The sequence below is a fragment of the Narcine bancroftii genome, chromosome 8, assembly GCF_036971445.1.
Source record: "Narcine bancroftii isolate sNarBan1 chromosome 8, sNarBan1.hap1, whole genome shotgun sequence".
Lineage (NCBI taxonomy): Eukaryota > Metazoa > Chordata > Chondrichthyes > Torpediniformes > Narcinidae > Narcine > Narcine bancroftii.
Window position 1 is genome coordinate 174,140,142 of NC_091476.1, and position 20,448 is coordinate 174,160,589.

Consider the following 20,448-nt stretch of genomic DNA (forward strand, 5'->3'; position numbering starts at 1 on the left):
ATCCCCAAAATGCAGGCAGTTCAGGACCGCTACCAAGCAGTGGTATATCTGTCTTCTGGCAGCTCTCATGGGATCTGGACACATGGTGGAGGGAAATCTAGTCACTTGATGAATGATATTACTTGGGTAAATACCTGCAAAATTATTACCCCAACAGAAGGGGCTAATAGCTGTCTAGAAAGCTTGTCCAAGAATCTACCAGCTTACACCAAGCATTATGGTTCCATTTAAAATGAACACTTTTTTTGCTTCCCTCAACTGAGGGCCCGACAATCACCGTAACACCTCCCAAGCACTCTCCAAGAGTAATGCTTTAAATTTATTTGCTCAGCACTTTATCCTACCTTGTCGATTGTCTGTTGGTTAACTTGTGTTGTTGACAGCCACTGTGTGAGTTCTTCTTTTCTGGAATCCACCACACCTGAATGGATGCTGTACTGAGCAGCTCTGAGGGCATCTATGCACAAACCCAGAAAAGAATGTTTACAAGCTGTATTTGCTGAAGCGCTGTTTCCAAATTCAAATTCCATCTGATTTAGAACAAGCCATCTCTCATTCTAATCTAAATGCACAAATAAGTTCAGGGTTACCTAAATCCAAACCTTTCATGCTGAAAACAAAGTTCTGAAGATGGCTTTTTTCTCGACACCTGTGAGTACTCTGGTTGTTTCAATCACAAATCTTCATGCGGTCAACTCGTGATCTCTTCCACAGAGAACCAATCCCGAAAGCTAGATAAATTATGATAGAGTGGATGTGGAGAATATGTTTTCAACAGTGGGAGAATCTAGGACAAGAGGCCACAGCCTCAGAATAAAATAATGTCCCTTTAGGACAGAGATGGGGAGAAGTTTATTCAGTCAGGGGGGGATGAATCCATGGAATTTGTTGCCACAGCCAGCTGTGGAGGTCAAGTCATTGCATCGATTTAAAGTGGAGGTTGATAGGTTCTTGATTAGTAAAGAAGAAGGCAGGAGAATGGGGGAGAGAAGAAAAAAATATCAGCCATGATTCAAATGGTGAGAAGACTCAATGGGCCAAATGGCCTAATTCTGTCCCTACATCTTTTGGCACAGAAAAGTGTGATAATCAAATCTTTTCTTTTCCCTGTGGTGTGTTTATCAAAAGTAAGAAGAAGCAAGTTTAATGTGAGATGGAAGAGATTAACAGATAATGATAATCAATTTATTGTCATTTTCACTGTACAATGTACATATGCACTGAAGTTCTTACTTGGTGTAGATCTGAGGGGTAGATTGATCTTAAGCAAAGAGCAGATGATATCTGGAACACATTGCCGGAGTAAGCAGTGGAGGCTAATATGTTTAGAGCCACCTGAATTCAGCAAGGCAAAAAAGGATACAGATCTGGTGCAGGAAAATGGGATTGGAACAGACGTGGTGGGCTGAATGGCTTCTCTCTGTACGGTACAACACATTGACTCGCATCTTTGTAGTCTCCTCACACTCAGTAAAGGTAAACATTGATGATGATGCATCAGTTCAGCCTGGGTCAACTGAGGGAAAAACTTCAGATTCAGCAACAAAATCATGGTCTATCAGGCAGTAGTGACCCATGGTCTTCCGTCTGCTTCCTTAGGCATGAGCTGCCAACAGCAGGCTTCCTCTCCCTCAAGGACACTATTTGTCTCTGTAATCCTTCGGTCTAATCAGTAAATAGCTTTCCCAAGCAGAATGAGATAGTTAAACAAGGAGTCAGATCCAGTCTGAAACATGGTTCTTATTTTTCATGGATGCTGTATGGCCCTCTGAGTTCCACCAGCCCTGTTGTGTACTGGAATAAGGAACTCCAGGATAATTCAGACAAGGAAGAAATTGAAACATGAATCCTCAGACCCAATCTGCATTTTTTCTTTGTAAACAGTTCTGACTGGTTAACCTTCCTCTCTCACCTCTAATTTCCTTTCCTTCCAGCTGACACACATGCACTCTTCCAATTGCTTGGAGCAGTCCCAGGCCTTGCAATTTTACTCCTCAACATGCGACCAAGATGTGACTGTCAGCAACAATGGTGACCTTACACCTCTTGCAGTTGAGGGGTGGGGTTAAGGTCAGCTCATGCGCACAGTGCAATACATCCAGAGGAATTTAAGGCCATTAACCACTCAGTGAATCCTTTATCTACTGACACAGTGGGTATTTTACAGTAACGTGTATTTCAAAGTTTATCAATGCCATCCCTAACCCTTCAATACTGAGAGTAAATAACGTTTCTGCAGCATTAGGAACTTGAAAAGAATCACAACTCTGTTAGCCAATCAGCCATCCATACTAATATTTTAATGCAAAAGCCCAAACAGCTTGTGCAAAATATGGGACCCTATCAAGCGCTTCCCGAATCCAAATACATTGCATCTAATGGTTACCCCTTATCCATCCTCCTCATCCCAATTTCCGCTTTATATTCTTCCAGGAAATTTTCTAACCAATGATAACATCCTCTTCCAACAGCTCATGCAATGTTTAATTCAATGAAAATCAAGTAAAGCTTTTGAATAAAGCAGGGTGGAAAACCCCGCATTCCTGATCCCCTCTGCCCAACCAATGAGTTGGTGCAAAGTGTTACCCACCTCTCAACTCAATCTGTTGATTAAAGTCTAGGCCGATCAACAGAAGCTTGATAAGGGTTGGAGGGAGTACAGGGTTGAAGGATAGAGCTGGGACAACCAATTGTTTTCAGCTCTTGCTATTCCATCAGTTATCTGTTCTCTACTTCATACAGTACATCTGCAGCTAACTCCCCTCACTTACCCATGGATTCTGATCTTTGTTGTAGTAGCTCAATGTCATGTTTCTTCTGATGAAGCATTTGTAAAAGCAGATGTTGGCACTTGCTCTCTTTCTCTGCAAGATCTTCAAGAAGGCTGCAGCAAAGGTTTAATACAGGTAACATTTTTTTAAAATGATACTGCATGGTGGAAGGTCCTTCTTGTCCATGAAATCTGTGCCACCCAATTACATCCGATTAACCTACTAATTTCAAACATTTTGGAGGATTGGAGGTAACCAGAGGACCAGAGAAAACCCACAAGGCCACGGGGATAACGTACAAACTCCTTATAGACAGAGCCAGATTTGTACAGGCTATTGGATTCTATTAGTGCTGGATCCATTATTGTTTGTTATAACATATATATATATATATATATATATATATAACATAACAATTACAGCACGGAAACAGGCCATTAGCCCCTTCTAGTCCGCACCGAACCAAACACCCCTTTCTAGTCCCACCTCCCTGCACAATGCCCATCACCCTCCATCTTCTTCTCATCCATAGACCTGTCCAACCTTTTCTTAAATAATACAATTGACTCCGCCGCCACTATTTCTCCCGGAAGCTCATTCCACACGGCTACCACTCTCTGAGTAAAGAAGTTCCCCCTCATGTTACCTCTAAACCTCTGCCCCTTAATTCTTAACTCATGTCCTCTTGTTTTAATCTTTCCTCCTCTTAACGGAAATAGTCTATCCACATCCACTCTGTCTATCCCTTTCATAATCTTAAATACTTCTATCAAATCCCCTCTCAACTTCTACGCTCCAAAGAATAAAGACCTAACCTGTCCAATCTCTCCCTATACTCTAGATGCTTAAACCCAGGTAACATTCTGGTCAACCTTCTCTGCACTCTCTCCACTCTGTTTATATCCTTCCTCTAATTAGGCGACCAGAACTGCACACAGAACTCCAAATGAGGCCGCACCAACGTCTTATACAATCTCAACATCACCTCCCAACTCCTATATTCCATGCAATGATTGATAAAGGCCAGCATACTAAAAGCCTTCTTCACCACCCTATTCACGTGAGTTTCTACCTTCAGGGAACGATGTACCGTTACTCCTAAATCTTTCTGCTCTTCTGTATTCCTCAATGCTCTCCCATTTACCACGTATGTCCTATTCTGATTCTTCTTACCAAAATGAAGCACCTCACACTTATCAGCATTAAATATCAATGATCTGGATAATAATTATTAGTGTTTACTAATGACCCAAAGATTGAAGGCAAAGTGGAGAGCGAGGAAAGCTTGCATAATTTGTCGTGAATCTGGACCAGATGGAAAAAAATGGGCTGCAAAATAGCAGATGGATTTTAATTGAGACCAATGCGAAGTGTTGCACTTTGGAAGGACTAACCATGGTAGGACATACATAGTAAGTAGTAGGGCAATGAATAATGTAGTTGACCAGAGGAATCTTGGAATACAGATACATAATTCCCTGTAAGTTGCACCAAAGGTAGATAAGGTCATAAAGGGAGTTTTGTTTGGAATATTGGGCTTCATAAATCAAAGTATTGAATATAGGAGTTTGGATGCTCTGTTAAAGTTGTACAAGGCATTGGTGAGGCCAAATTTGAAATAGTGTGTGCAGGTTTGGTCACCTAACTTCAGGAAAGATGCCAATAAGATTGAAAAAGTGCAGAGTACATTTACAAGAATGTTGCCAGGACTGAATTATCGGGGAAGGTTACTTGTTAGGACTTCATTGCCTGGAGCACAGCAAGAAGGGGAAATTTGATCGAGCTATACAAAATGATGAGGGGTATAGATAGAGTAAATGCAAGCAAGCATTTTTCACTTAGGTGAATGAAGAACTAGAGGACATGGGTTAAGGGTGAAAGGGGAAATGTATAAAACAATGGTTCTCAACCTTTTTCTTTCCACTCACATACCACTTTAAGTAATCCCTATGCCATAGGTGATCTGTTATTAGTCAGGATTGTTTAAGGTGGTGTGTGGGTGGAAAGAAAAAGTTTGAAAACCACTGTTTTAATCGTATCTAATTAACTCGATAGGTGCACAGTTTCATAACTCTAAAGGAAAAGGGCCAATGACAATTTTTCTCAGGCAAAATATTTTAATAACAATTGTGTCTAGAGCAGTGATTCTCAACCTTCCCTTCCCACTCACATCCCACTTTAAGCAATCCCTTACTCATCACTGATGGCATAGGGATTACTTAAAGTGATATGTGAGTGGAAAGAAAAAGGTTGAGAACCACTGGTTTAAAGGGAACATGGGGGGGTGGGGGGGGCAGGAAACCTCTTCACTCAGATGTGGTGGGAGTGTGGAACAAGCTGCCAGATTAAGTGGTGAATGTGGGCTGGATTGTGACATTTAAGAAAAATTTAGATAGGTACATGGAGAGGAGCATGGAGGCCTATGATCCAAATGCAGGTCATTGCGTCAACATGAAATAATAGTTCAGCACAGTCTAGATGGGCCAAAAGGCCTATTTCTGTGCTGTAGCATTCTATGGTACTATGGGCTGCTGGCGCTGCAACAGTGTTGTGCCAACCACACTGTCATTATGAAGTTAATTCTCTTTCCTCTCCTGTGGCCTGAATCCGACCAAGGAATAACTCTAAGGCCTGTGCACATTCACATTCTTTGGATCTTATTCTGAAACGGTGCCCCAGGAATTTCACAGTCAATTTCAGCCTTTCCAACTGGATGGTGTCAATTAAGTTAAAAATTATAAAGCTTTAACTTTGGCCTTTGCATACAGAAGTAGTTATTTCCTGATTCTTTCAGGAATCATCCACCAAAATAACAAAAATAACTGGAGACAGAGAGATCCTGAAAGGGGAAGGAGGTGTCAAAAACAGTCCAAGCAAATCCACTTGGATAATTTCTGACATTTCTTTCCCCTTTCTGACCATCATAGCTTTGAAAGTCAGGGTTTATCTGTAGTTATGTTTACAACAACTGGTTCAGTAAAAGTTTGGAACTCCCAACCTGACGTGCATGTGAATAATTTTCGGTGTAAACATGAATCACTGCCTAATGCACAAATGAATTCAAAACCCTTCACACTGATCACCTCCTGTACATATGAACCTGACGTGCATGTGGATCACTTTGCAGCATGCACATGGATGGCTGCCTTGCACACACGTCAGTCACTGCCTAGATTCCTGTTACATGGATGAGTCAAATCTCTGAAAATAAAAATAAATAGGCACACTGAATATCTAAAATAAAAACAAAAGCAGTTCTTCAGCTTATGTTTTAAAATTTTACAACTAATGAACAAATGTGCTTGAAGAAAATATGAAACTTTATCCCAGCCATTTCCAAAGCAAGTTCACCTGGGTTACTGCAGCACTGTCTGAGAAATTCTTCTTCAGTTCCTGGAGACTCCACGGCAGTCCCACTGTGTACACTCCTCCGGAATTGCCAACCTTCACTACCTGACCTGCATTGTGGCCTAATATGTGGCCCTGACTGGGTCAAGGTACGATTAACAAAATGAAACAACCTGCTTCTCTTGTGGGACAAATGAGTCTCATGGGAATACTCCCCTGGGATAGATTAACCCACATTAAACAAAGAGTTTTGGGATTGTCTCTTGAAATAGCTTCAAATGACTGGGTAACTTTACACAGTTTCTTTCCCACTGATATTCTTTGAATTACTTACAAACAGATCAAATAATAGACAGTCAGTGCTTCACGGTTGCCATGCCGACTGTTTCAACATTCAGATTCTTCCATGATTATTGCTGAATATCTAAAGTAGCTTCGAATTTACTCTCACATCAATTCCCTCTGCTGCAAGACAAAGCAAGCTGATAGTTGCCACGGTGATACAGATATCTGTAGCCCAGGATGGAGCCCCAGAATTGAGAATCTGCTGTGGTTGAGTACTCCAGTTGTTCCTTTCTTTCTGGGATTCTGTCAAAAATCTCACACCAGCCACAATTAACTCAGGGGCCTGTCCCAATCCACCCAGTTTGCAAACAAGTTACAGAGGCAGGTGCGCAAAATTTAGCCTGCGCCCAAGATTGAGAGGCAATCCAACTGGATTGTTTAAAATGTTAAAAAGGGCAGAGGTGCAAAAAGTATTTCTTCCAGTTCAGTTCATTGCTATGCAATGCAGGGTGTAATGGAAGACTCAGACTTTCTCCTCAGAAAGGGATGAAAATAACAAAAGCAATTGAAAAAGGGAGGGCGCTAGATGTGGTGTATTTGGATTTTATTAAGACATAGGTCCTCATGTAGACTCATTCAGAATGTCATAGGATTCAGGGAATCTTGGCTATGTGGATTCAATTGGCTTGCTTGCAGAAAGCAAAGGGTACTAGAGGGTGAAACGTATTCTGCCTGGACATCAGTGACTTGTGGAGTGTCTCAGGGATCTGTTCTGGGACACCTGCTCTTTGTGTTATTTTATAAAGGACCTGGACAAAGAAGTAGAGTGCTGCGTCAGTAAGTTTGCAGATGGCTAAAAGGTTAGAGGTTGTCGAAGGTTACAACAGGATGCACGGTTGAGCAGAAAAGTAGCAGATGGAGTTCAATTGGATAAATGTGAACTGATGCATTTTGGAGGTCAAACCTGAAGGTGGAGTACACGGTTAATGGGTCCAAATCCATGGATCTCGCCAGGTTGCCATGCAGGTTAATAGGGTAGTTAAGAAGGCTTATGGTATGCTGGCCTTTAGCTGGGGTATTGAGTTCAAGAGCCGTAAGATCATGTTGCAGCTCTATAGAACTCTGGTTAGAACACGCTTGGAATATTGCGTGCAGTTCTCGTCACCTCTTTACAGGATGTGAAAGGTTTGGAGAGGATTCAGAGGAGATTTACCAGAACATTTCCTGGATTGGAGAACATGTCTTATGAGGCAAGGTTGGCAGAGCTAGGAATTTTCTCTTTGGAGAGAAGAAGAGTGAAAGCTGACCTGATAGAGGCCTACAAGATTATCAGAGCCACAGATAGGGTAGACAGCCTGCACCTTTTTTCCTGGAGTGCTAGTTGCAAATACCAGAGGACATCTGTACAAAGTGGGGGGAGCAAAGTTTAGGGGAAACATCAGGAGTAAGTAGTGGGTGCTTGGAATGCATTGCTGGAGGTGGTGATGGAGGCTGGTACATTGAAAAGACTCTTCGGCACATGGATGCATGAAAAAGAGATTGTTATGGGTATGAGGTAGATGGCTGAGTAGGTTTAAAAATATTGGTCAGCAAAACATCGTGGGCCAAAGTACCTATACTGTGCTGTAACATCAATACTAAAACTACGAGAGGCACAGCTGTTGGACACGGATATCATGAACTGAATTAGCAGGACTGGGGCAGACTCCAATGGCTCACTAAATTCCTCCCGGTCACTCACTGGTGAGGCTACAGCCTAACACAGCTGAGGATTTCAACAGAAAATCTGGCCATTGCGGCTGTGTGATTTTCCCCACCCAGCCTTGCCCTCCATCTTGCCGTACCGATTTGTTTCCATCTTCAGTTGGCCAAGTTGCACCATGAGAGGGCACGTAGTATGCTGGAAATCAAACGACACCGAGCGACTGAGTGTGCTCACACCCGAGGTTCCTGCCCCATCGTTCTGCAGCTCCAATATGTCCATCTCCTTCCCATCACCGACACTCCCGCTCCACTTGCCCAGGAAATCATCAGTGCCAGGTTCATCTTCTTCCTGATCGGACAAAGACGTGATCTGCAGCTTCACCTCTGAGGGAAGGAAATCAGAATCTCTGGTTGTTAATAAAAACTGCAGTTGCTGAAAATCAGAAATAGAATTGAAGATGTGGGAAAAATTCAGCAGATCCCACAGCATCTGGAATGGTTTCTCTTTCCACAGATGCTGCCTGACGTGGCTAGTTTTTCCAGCATTTTTCACTTTATGACTTTTCATCATGTTGGCTCAGTTTTTATCCTACAGCATGTCTATCCCACTTGGCAGATCCCACCATCTCATCATAAACCGCACGTTACATGAACCGATAAGTTTAAAATCCTGGTAAATGTCCTCATTAACTTATTTCCAATCACCCTTTCCCAGACATTCCCTTTGTCTCTGCACCTCTCTTCCTACTTGTTCCTCACTCTTTCTCAGTTCCGACAAAGAGTTGCAGAAGTGGAAAACCGCCAGTTTCTCCTTCCACAGATGCTGCATGACCTGCTGAGTTTTCCCCCCATTTTCTACAGTATCTTGTTATCCTGCCACTACCTTCACTCCCGTCAAAGTGTTCATTCAGATGAACAGACACTCCCAAATGACCTGTTAGCTCGAGACAATATGCATCGACACCACAGGAGTCATTTTACCCAGGATAAGTAGTTGACCCTCATGTTCAATTCAGGTGGATTTGATCTGCTCACCTACTTACCTAGCTAATTTTTCCTGAGTTACATTGTTAGAAATGAGCTGCTTGAAATGGAGATGCTGGTTGAAGGTACAATGAGCATTGGTCCTATCACATACCTGGGATTAGAACAGCAAAGGTTATCTGCATGGCCTTACGAATGATGTTGTCCAGGGCAAACATCCAGTGTGGTTTAATCTGGTGCAGTCGAAGAATTTTTCTCACCTGGAAAGAAGACCCTTCTTGGTTAATTGTTTGTGAGCTACTAAAGAAGCCCCTCACCCCCATTTTCCTCCTTCCTTGTCACAATTAGGTTCCACTGGCCTCTCTCCTACTTCTTCCCTCCATAAATCATGCAAAACTCTAATGCCCAAATACAGGCTGAGAACTTAAATCACAGAATGCTATTTATTTTAACATTTTGGGACTGAAAATGTCCTCCCATGGAGTGAAAAATGGTTAATGACATACAAGGGCATAAAATATAAGGTGTGGAGAAGGCCTTTTGGCTCTTCAAGCCAATACTATGAAAGGTCTGACCCAACGCTGGGTAAAAATAAACTAGTGATGGTAATGTAATGGACTCTGGGAAAAGTGTCATTGACCATAAAGGCTCTACTTGTCTCTGGACACCTCTTCTAATTCTGACACATCTACAGGTGTGTAGGGGTGAAGACCTGGCTAGAATGACTGCCTTCTGTCATTTAATTATCACTGACCACTTCAGAGGAGGATTCAGAGCCAACCACACTGTGTCATTGTTTCATACAGCTCAGGCTCAAGCCAGAGGACAATAGTAAACAAGAAGAGTAAGTTCAATAGTCCATTTATTGAATGGTCCTCATTACCGATATAGTTAAAATGCTCAGATAACACAGGAACTGTAGATGTTAGAATCTTCAGTGAACAAGAAGGTTCAGGCAATATCCACAGAGAAATGGTAAGTCAACATTTTGATTTGGGACCCTTTTTCAAGGTCAAAATGGGAAAGGGCCACAGCAAATATGAAAAGGGAGGGGAAGAAGCCAGTGAGGGAAAAAGTGGTGAGAGCATGCTAGACAAATAAAGATGGGATAGAGTGGGAGATAGGTAGGGGAAAAGACCACTTGGGTGGTGTGGGGTTGGGATTTGGAGAGTAAAATGAGAACAGGAGCAGGTAAAGGACAGTTGGAACATGGAACCGATGGGGATGGGGGTGGGGGTTACATAATATTGGAAAACCCAACATTCATGCTGTTGGGTTGGAGGCTACCCTGGAGAAATATAACATATTGATCCTCAAGTTCATGCTTGGCCTCGTCCTGGCAATGGATGAGGCCAAAGACAGGTATGCTTATAAGGGAATGTTGAAGGGAATTAAAATGGCTAGAGATTGACATGAATGTTTGGTTTTCCAGTTTTAGATAACTCCTACCCTGATATGGTTCCACTGTTTCCATCTCTTTTACCTGCTCCCCACCTTCCCCCTTTTCTCCCCCGGCCCCCACCGCATTGGTCTACTCACTTACCTGCTTCGTTGTCTCTCCCACCTTCATTTGTCCACTATCCCATTGCCTCCTGGCCTGTTCCTCAACCCCCTGCCCCTTTGGTATCCTTGCGATCTCCCCTTCCCTCTTTGATCTTGATAAAGGGCCCCAACACAAAGTGTTGACTGGCCATTTCTCTTGCTGGATACAGTCTGACTCGCTGAGTCCCTCCAGCTTCTTAATGTTCACCTTTAGAATCCGAACAATGATGGAATTATTCTAGTCACCCACATGGTCTGTACACCCCAGTCAAGAACATGGTAACTGCACAAAAGGTAAAGAATTTCATGTATGTTACATTCAAAAATGTAGTATCATGACAATAATGGAACCTTTACCTTTACACAAGGGACAAAACAGTAAGAAATCCAACACACAGCACTGCCCTCGATACATTGTCCTGAGCATAGCATCATCCACAGCCCTTATCCTGCAAACCACCACATCCAAACACATACTACACCCTCTCCCCAAATACAACACAGCTGCAGTTCCCAAAAACAAGATGTTTTACTGCCTCTTAGTACACGTGACAAGAGACTATTCAATCTAGTTACTTGAGCATTTATTCATTGAACTACAAGGAACTTTGCAAAATGATTGGGGCAGGAGCTGTAGGTCCATTGACTCAAGAGAGGAAATCCCAAACACGAGCTAAGAGCCATGGATGTATCATCAAGTTCCAACTTACAGCATCCTGGAAACTGAAAAGAACAATCTGGATCTCATTGAGTGCTCCCTTGTCCATCTGCAGCTCTGCCTTCAAGCTGGACAAGGCTCTTACAACCAACTTGCGGTCCGGAGAGCGAACGTAGTTCTTCAGACAGGTGACCAGATGGTGGACATGTTCACTCGTTAACTTGCAGTCCGAGTTCTGCTTTCAAAGGGAAACAAAGAATGAAATGCAGCGAATGGTGTGGGAACACCAGGGTACTACTGACTCAGAACATTATTTTTGCATTAACAGATTTATTTTTAATACACAAAGTGTGGAGTAACTCAGCAGGCCATGCAACATTTATAGGAAGTAAAAGGTAACCAATGTTTCAGGCCTGAGCCCATGGCTTTTCATTCCTGACGAAGGGCTCAGGTTCCCTTTTACTTCCTATGGATGCTTCATGACCTGCTGAGTTTCTCCAGCACTTTTGTGAGAAACTGAATGGACTCAGCAGGTCAGGAAGCATCCATGGAGGGAAATGGTCAATCAACGTTTAGGGTCGAGATTCTTCATCGTCTCAATAGTGGGTCATGACCATTTCTACCCACGGATACTGCCTGATCTGCTGAGTCCATCTAGCTTCTCCTTTGCTTGCTCTGTCAATGGGACTTCAGCTCAACTTACTGTCCACACACAACCTGGCAAGAAGATATAAACCATTCGAGATTGAACAAATGCAGAAGAGTGGCGGCTCCACTAACATCAACAGGATATGGTAGGATTTTCCCGCTGTTTGCGGTGGATCACAGGAAATCAAAATTGTTAAAAATTGAAACATTTACAGCACAGTAGAAGCCGATTCCAGTCATAGAAATCCATGCTGCCCATTTACACCCATTAATGTAAATTTTGGAGGGTGGGAGGAAACCGGAGCACCCACGCAGGTCACTGGGTCCACACCTCCAGTGAACCAGATTCAATTGGACCTCTCCTGCTGGCTGTGTGAAGTTTGCATGTTCTGCCTGGTACTGTGTGGCTTGCCTTGTGGTGTGCTGGTTTCCCTTGAGGTCCCAAAGCCTGATAGTTAGGTTGGTCACAGTAAATCACCCCTAGAGTGTGATTCAGTGGAAGGTGAGTCAAGGAGGATGATGGCTGTGTTTTCCAATGTTATGTAACCCCCACCCCCATCCCCATCAGTTCCATGTTCCAACTGTCCTTTACCTGCTCCTATTCTCATTTTACTCTCCAAATCCCAACCCCACACCACCCAAGTGGTCTTTTCCCCTACCTATCTCCCACTCTATCCCATCTTTATTTGTCTAGCATGCTCTCACCACTTTTTCCCTCACTGGCTTCTTCCCCTCCCTTTTCATATTTGAGAATGTGTTACAGCAAAAGGTGGGGGAGTGGCATTGATGGGATTCATCTGCAGGACTCAACAGGCTGAATGACCTCCTTCTACATCATAAGGAAGAATGATATAAAAGGTATTTTCCAAGTGGTAACTTTTTATTAGCTTTTTCAGAATGATGTTTCCCTTCTTCACCCAGATATACTCTGCCAACGGCTACGCCTAGAAGCACAATTTGAGTCAATGAAAACTGCTGAAGAAACTCAGTGGCTCCAGCACCATCTGGTGGGGAGGGGGGGTGGGGAAGGACTTGCTGTGGTGCTGGTTTCAGACTGCATCAGGACTGAGTGTGGAGAAGGAAGAAAGGCTGTATCAAGTGGAAAGGGGGGTAGTGGTGGAAGGGATGAGACATGGGCCAGTAGGTGATGTGGTTTGAGTTGAGGCAAGGAATGATGGGCAGATGGACCCAGATTATGGAGGGTGAGGGGTGGGGTGGATTGCATAGAGATAGCTGCTGAAGGTTGATGATCTGGGAACCAAAGGCTTGAAGTGCTGGAGTTTAATCGGTATAGAAGATGATTATGGGAAGGGCTTAAGGGAAAGATTGGGGAGGGGATACAGTGTGTAAAATGTGTGGGCTGTGTGTGGATGGATCAAGAAAGGGAATGAGCAGCAGAGAGAGAGGTACTGTAAAAGTGACCTGAGGTCTGAGGTGGAATATGAAGTGCTTTAGACTACATTGGGGCTCACGCTGACAGTGGATAATGCTGCAAGTGGACAAGCTAGAATGGGAATGGGAAGGGGAGTCAAGATGGCATGGAACTGGGAAGTCGGAATGCCACTGCAGACAGAGTGCAAGCGCTCTGTGAAATGGTCGCAAAGCGTGTGTTTGGTCTCGCCGATGTGAAGGAGGCACCATATGCAGCCGATAAGGCTGGAGGAAGTACATGGGAATCTTTACCTCACCTGGAAGGGCCATTTAGGGTGAGGGAGGAGGTGGGAACACACGTTGCACCTCCTGCAGTTGAAATATAAAGTACCAGAGGTCACGGAGAATTGGGTGGGAAGGTATGAGAGGACTAAGAGGTCACGGAGAGAGTGGCCCTCATGGAAGACCAAAAGGAGCAGCAAAGGGTAAATATGACTGGTGGTAGGGTCCCATTGTAGCTACTGGAGATGAACAAGGATGATGTGCTCAAATAGAGAGGCTGGTGGGGCGAAAGATGAGCATTAGGGAAACTCTCTCTCCGTTTTGTTCAGTGAAGGGAGTGCAGAAGAACAGTAAACAGGAAAAGTGAGAGAGGGCTCCATCAACTACAGTCAGGGTAAGCCACATAGTTGGAAACGTAGAACATTTCAGATATCCTGGAATGGAAGGCCTCACCTTGACAGCAGCTGTGGTGTAGACGGTGCAACTGGGAGGAAGACTTGGCATCCTCACTGGAGACAGGCCGTAAAGAGGTGTAGTCAAGATAGCTTGTGAGAGTTGGTAGAGGGTTTTAAATTGTCAGCATTTTTCAAAATGGAGGCAGAGAGATCCAGAAAATGGAGAGAAAGGTCAGAAATGGTCCAAGTGAATTTGAAAATGGGGTGAGTTAGCACTGAATTGATAACATTGACAAATTCCATGCAGGTGCAGGAGAGGCTACTAATGCAGTTATTTCAGTATTACGGAGGAGGGGTGCGGTAGCAGAGAAGGTTTGGAACAACAACTATTCCTCATAACCAAAGAGCTTTGGAGATGTGAAATGGGATCATCAATGGGTGGTAAGGATTCCTTGCTATTAAATAGACATAGATAAAAGGGAGATGAGACACGATGGGTCCAGAATCCTTTCAGGTACAGGCAGAGGGATATGAAGGTGAGGCCTCTACAGAAGACAATTTGTGTACCTGAGCCTGAGCTTCCAGAACATTCCTGATCACAGTTTCACAGTCCTCTGTCAGTATCTTGAAGAGCATGGCCCTGCACTCACTGTCCTTCTTCAACAGGAAGAGTGCAGCATTTTCTTCTGGTGAGGAAGGGATGTCATCCACCTGTTCCTCAAGCACACTGGGAGGGAGACAAGCACACTGATTAAATCAACCCTGTCTGCAAACTAATGGGAATAGATACTGAAGAGGTGATATTACCTCAGGAACTCATGCTGCGGGGAGCCAGATTTGTTCAGCAGTGCAGGGATCGAGCAGCTTCGTGACAATAAGTGTTGGACAGATCTGTAATCTAAAGCCTCGTCCCTGAGGTGTGCTGATGCGGGGACTGACAGGCTGTGATGAAATTCACCTGGAGAAAGAGGAGGGCATCATCAGTTCCTTTGAAGTAGTGACGGAGGTAGGTCACAGCCAGGCAAGGCACTTCATGACTTGACTGCATAGTTCTGGATGGAGGTGGACAATGAATAGGATGCTCAGTGCTGTGGTGAGTTAGGAGAGAGGACTTGCATCCTTTAGCACCTTTCATCTCACGTCATTCTGATAGGAGATGTGGGTGACCCAGTGGTGTGGATACATGGCACAGGCTGCCAGGAAGTGGTTGAGACAGGTACTATTGCAATGGTTTTGAAAATTTGGATGGATACATGGATAGGATGGGTTTAGAGAGCCAAATGTAGGCAGGTAGGACTAGTATGGTCAGCGTGGGCAATTTGGGCCAAAGGGCCTGTTTCCAAGCTCTATGACTTCATGAGAAACAGGCCATTTGCCCCACCATGATCATGCCGACCATCAATTACCCACCTCCACTATTCAACGTTCCTACGTACCCTCCCCCTCCTTCCCAATCCCCAGCTTAGTTCCGATTGGTTCTGCCTTCTACAAGCTGTTCAAACTCCTTTCTTCACTTCCCATTCAATGCTTTATTCATGATCCCCTTTTTATTCAGTCATACATGGTTCCATTCCATTCACCCTTTCTTTTTCAGTTTAATCCAAGTCTTCCCCAAGTCATTCACCTGTTTGCCATTCCCATTTCACCTGCTATTCCATCTGGACACTCACCAATCAGGTGGCATCGACTCTTCCAATTTCTATTAACCCCCTCCCCGGTCTCTCTCTTTCCCTATCCCTCTGCCTCCTTTTCTCCACATCCCCACCCCCTTCCCTCCCTCTCCTATCAGAGAGCTACACTTCTTAGCCCTCAGCTTCTTTCTTTTCTACCCTCCCACATAGACCTGCTTACCTGTGATCCTGATGCTGCCCCTTCCTCCCTCCTCTCCCCTACCCCTCCCCCATCTTTTCATTCAGGTGCTTGCCTATTTTTGCTTAAACCTGATAAAGAGCCCAGGCCTGAAACTTTGGTTATGCTTTACTTCCTGCGGATGCTGAGTGATCTGCTGAGCTTCTCCAGCACTTTTGTACATCGCACTCGACCTCAGATTCTGTATACGTTCTTGCTTAACTCCAATTATCATCCACCTCCTTTTCTTCCTGTACAATGTGCTTCATAGATGCTTTCTCCCACTTTATCTCAGCACCTTTCTTGGTCCCAAACCCCTGAACAGCTCATTTCGGTCATCCCCATACCTGGCTTCGGCGGTGGTTTTCTCTTCCGGCTCAGGAATGTGTCCTTGAGGAGCTCTGTGGCTGTGGCCCGTTTATCAGGATCAGGCTCGAAGCTGTGTAAAAGGAATGTCTTTGCCTCCAGAGACATCGACTCTGGGATCTCGGGGTGGATTTTAAACATTCCCACCTGCAAACAAGCAGGAAAACAAAATCGGGGAGAAAACTGCTCACCAACACTGTCAGATTGTCAAACATTATACAGTCAACTTACATTATTAAATTACTATATTTGACACAAACTCGTCACTGTACCAGTCCTATGACGGTTTTTATTTTCCTCTGCAATGGTAACTGTGAATAATGGAAAATTATTTCAACCAAGTTAATTTAGAGATATAGCATGGTAACAGGCCTTTCCAGCCCATGAGCCGAACCTCCCAAATACACCCATGCGACCCATGAACCCACGAATCCGGTATGTCTTTGGAACATGGGAGGAAACTGGAGCACCCAGAGGAAGCCCACACAGTCATGGGGAGAATGTACAGACAATGGCAGATTCGAACCAGGGTTGGTGGCGCTGTAATAGCGTTATGTTAACCGCTACACCAACCGTGTCTCCAAAACTATCTTTTGTATTTATTTGTAGGTATCTTTTTAATATCAGAATCAGAATTTATTGTCATGAACATGTCACAAAATTTAATTTAATGCATATTTTTTTTTCAATGAAGTACCTGTTTAGTTGCAGCAAGTGAGAATTTTGGTGCATGTGTACATATGCTGAATATTATTATCGAGCATGAATTTATTCTATCTTTTAACTTAGATTACTATTGGAATTTTCTATACAAGTACCTGTTTGGCTGCAATAAGTGAGAACTTCAGGCACATGTACAGTAATAAACTCAGTCTCATTAGGCACCACATACATCTTGTATGTACAAATCCCATCACTAAGTGAATTACATACATCCTCGCGAGCCACTCATGTCACATCATGACCTGGTACCAGAGAACAAGACCATCTTGATCAGCCATTTTCAAACTTTTTCTTTCCACTCTCAGACCACCTTAAGTATTTCCTATGTCATAGATGCTCTGTGATTAGTAAGGGATTGCCTAACCTAAGGTGGTCTGTGAGTGGAAAGAAAAAGTTTGAAAACCACTGTTTTAATCGTACCTCATTGACTCATTATGTGCATGGTTTCATAACTCCAAAGGAAATGGACCAATGACAATTTTTGTCAAGCAAAATACTTCAGTAACAATTGGGTCTAGAGCAGTGGTTCTCAACCTTCCCTTCCAACTCATATACCATCTTAAGCAATCCCTTACTAATTACACAGAGGAACAATGGCATAGGGATTACTGAAAGTGGTATGTGAGTGGAAAGAAAACATTTGAAAACCACTGATCTAGATACTCCAGGCAAGAACCAGCTTTACACCACTAATGGACCTGAATGTGGATTCAAGGCTCAAGTGACCATTGATCCTAACACTTTTCCTCATCATTCTCCGCCCATGCAGTTGATACCAACTTGAGTACCAATATATTGGTGGTGGGGGTTGGGGGGGGGGGGGGGGAGCTTTGTTTGAGAGGACATTTTTCGTGGGTGTCCAGATAGTAATTTGGGATATTCTGGTATGGTTAGAGAGATGATGGAGATAAATCGCATTACACCCTGGATATAATTCCTTCTCCTTCCTCCTATTGGAGAGAAGGCTGAAGAAAATGTGCACCAACAGCTTAAAGGTAGTTTCTCCCCCACAGCTATCAGGTCCCTGAATGAACCTCAAACAGTGCCATCATGCTAATTAATTTTTTTTCAATGTAATCCTAGACTGTAAATTATGGAAGTAAAACATGAAAATCTTCAGACAACGTGGTTGAAGTAAGGACACAAAGCTGGAGCATCTCAATAGGTCAGTGTCCTTTATATAGCAAAGATAAAGATACAGAACCAATGTTTTGAGCTTCATTGTATGACGGGCTCAAGCCCAAAATGTTGGTGACGTATCTTCATCTTTGCTACATAAAGGACACCGTTTGACCTGAGTTTCTCCAGCGTCGTGTTTTTACTGTGTATATTATGCTCTTTGCACAGCTGTATGAATGTTAGAGATAAGCTGTTAGTTTGTCTGCAGCGGAACCTTTCTATCTGTACCATGTATTTTGTAACAAATAAACAAACTTAAAAATTCACTAGAGATCCACGGCCTGAACTCCATCCACAGGAGTCACAGAAGTAATTGCCAAACAAACAGATCTCTCTACTCTCCTCGTCTCTACACACAAGTTCACTTTGTCGGTCAGGCTACCTTAAACATCGCAGCCTGGGGCTCTCCCAGTTCAAAGAAGGGTGGCTTCCCTGTGGCCATTTCGATGACCGTACAGGCCAGGGACCAGATGTCCGCAGGCTTCCCGTAACCTCTTGGTCCTTTGTCAATGATCTCAGGGGCCATGTACTGAAGGGTTCCTGTAGCGTGACGGATGCAGAAAAGCTGACACAGAGACCAACATAAACCCAACATCACCACACCCACTGCCACCAGTCCCAATATCACACCGTGTGCCACTAAATTCTGTCCCATAACAGCCGGCATGGAGTTATTCCCTTACCATCACCTCCAGTACCATCACAACTCATTCAGTTCAAAGGCCTGTGTCATCACACTGTGTTCCCGAACCCTGTGCATTCATACACCGTGCCCTGTGTTATTGCACCCCGTGTTCCTATGTCACTGAACCCTGTGTCATCACACATCGTATCCCATGTCATCAAAGCCCATGTACCCGTGTCATTGAACTCCGTGCCTTCACACCCGTGTCATCACACCTCATGGTATCGCACCCCATGTCCAATGGCTTACATGATGCTCAGTCCACGACCTATCGCTCAGTCACCTGTAAACGTTTCTGTGCGAGGATTGATTCCGGCAAGCCTCTTCGAGGTCCCAAAGTCTGAGATTTTCAGCAGTCCGCTGTAGGTGTTGATCAATACGTTGTCTCCCTTTGGACAGAGATTTCATTTGAATAAAACTCAATGCAGAACCACAGCATTAAGCCAAACAGAAAAGTCTGCAGATGATGGGGTCAAGTGCAATGCATAAATGTGTCGGTAAACTCAGCAGTCACACAGCACCCACAGGATATAACGGGTAACCAACATTTTGGGTTTGAGCCCTTTGTTCTCAAAAGAAGCTCTCAGTGATTCTCCATTCAGCTGCTCCACTGCAAAGTCTTTGAGGGATGAGCAGTGGATTGGTGCAGGGCACCAGATATGGGGATAACATTCCCCTTGAGAAGGAGAAGCCTGAGAGTCAACCCTACAGGACAGCGAGGGGCTCAGCAGCTGGGGGACTTGCATGGGCTGCGGGAGACTGGCTCGTGGAACCAGGTATTGTAGCTGGGATTTGAGAGGGTGCTGAGGACAAGAAGGGCTCCCAAAGGCTCTCAGGCGCTGAAGGTTTCCTGATCATATCAGAGGCTTGGATCTGGAGCTCGAGTTGCCGATGAATCAAACAGGAATTAAGTGGTTGCAGGGGCACTGGAGGTGAATCCACAGGCAGTCAGTGATTCTAAAGGGACTCTTTGCTTCTCTTCCTCCTACTGTCGGCGCTACTGGGCAATTCACATAGCAACACTGCTTGCTTTATGGCAGACAAAAGTTCAAGTACATCACATCAAGTATGTCACATTTTCTATGAATCTGCGTGACCAGCTGAGTTTCCCCAGCATGTTTATATATTTCATGCACCATAGAACTACTGCGTGAAAACATCAGTGAAGACAACACACATAACACCAGAAGTGATGGGCAAGCAAACATTCATCAGCTGCCGGTGAATCTCTTCTTCCTCCTCATTGTAAATCTCATCAGCCTGACAGGTTGTGGAAGTCAAATGGTTACAGGAAAAAGTAGTTCTAAGGTGCTTGGCGGCACCAACAACGTTTGCCTGCACCAGCGAATATCACGGTGAAAGCCAGGAATACTCTAGACTGCAGCACATATGGTGGGAGGATCATTTGGTGATCTAGGAGATATAGCAGGCCATGACCTGTGTTATTCTTCTCTGGGAGCTTGTTTCCTTCCACTCTCCAAAACGTATGGGGTTAGTAGGTTAATTGGGTGTCATTGAGTGCAGGACCAGAAGGGCCCTTCACTGAGCTGTATTGTTTGAATTTAAGATGTGGATCCATGTACACCAGGCGAATTGTTCTTCCCGGAAATCAAGAGATATGGGATATTAATCAATGGTGGGATTGGGAAAATGAATTTG

At 44.1% G+C, this 20,448-nt stretch overlaps 1 protein-coding gene across 3 annotated transcripts in view; it reads right to left on the minus strand.

Annotated features, from left to right (window-relative positions):
* LOC138741584 (mitogen-activated protein kinase kinase kinase 5) overlaps nt 1-20,448 on the minus strand; it is a 202,778-nt gene that overhangs the window by 73,131 nt on the left and 109,199 nt on the right. For 2 of the 3 annotated variants that reach the window (XM_069895866.1, XM_069895865.1), the window contains exons 18-27: nt 19,073-19,178; nt 18,487-18,644; nt 16,184-16,349; nt 14,796-14,946; nt 14,556-14,715; nt 11,345-11,527; nt 9,247-9,352; nt 8,249-8,492; nt 2,772-2,884; nt 345-457 (exon numbers count right to left, since the gene is read on the minus strand). In XM_069895866.1, the coding sequence (XP_069751967.1) occupies nt 345-457; nt 2,772-2,884; nt 8,249-8,492; nt 9,247-9,352; nt 11,345-11,527; nt 14,556-14,715; nt 14,796-14,946; nt 16,184-16,349; nt 18,487-18,644; nt 19,073-19,178 (1,500 nt within the window). The remainder of the gene's footprint in view (nt 1-344; nt 458-2,771; nt 2,885-8,248; nt 8,493-9,246; nt 9,353-11,344; nt 11,528-14,555; nt 14,716-14,795; nt 14,947-16,183; nt 16,350-18,486; nt 18,645-19,072; nt 19,179-20,448) is intronic. The other variant, XM_069895867.1, reaches the window with a different exon arrangement.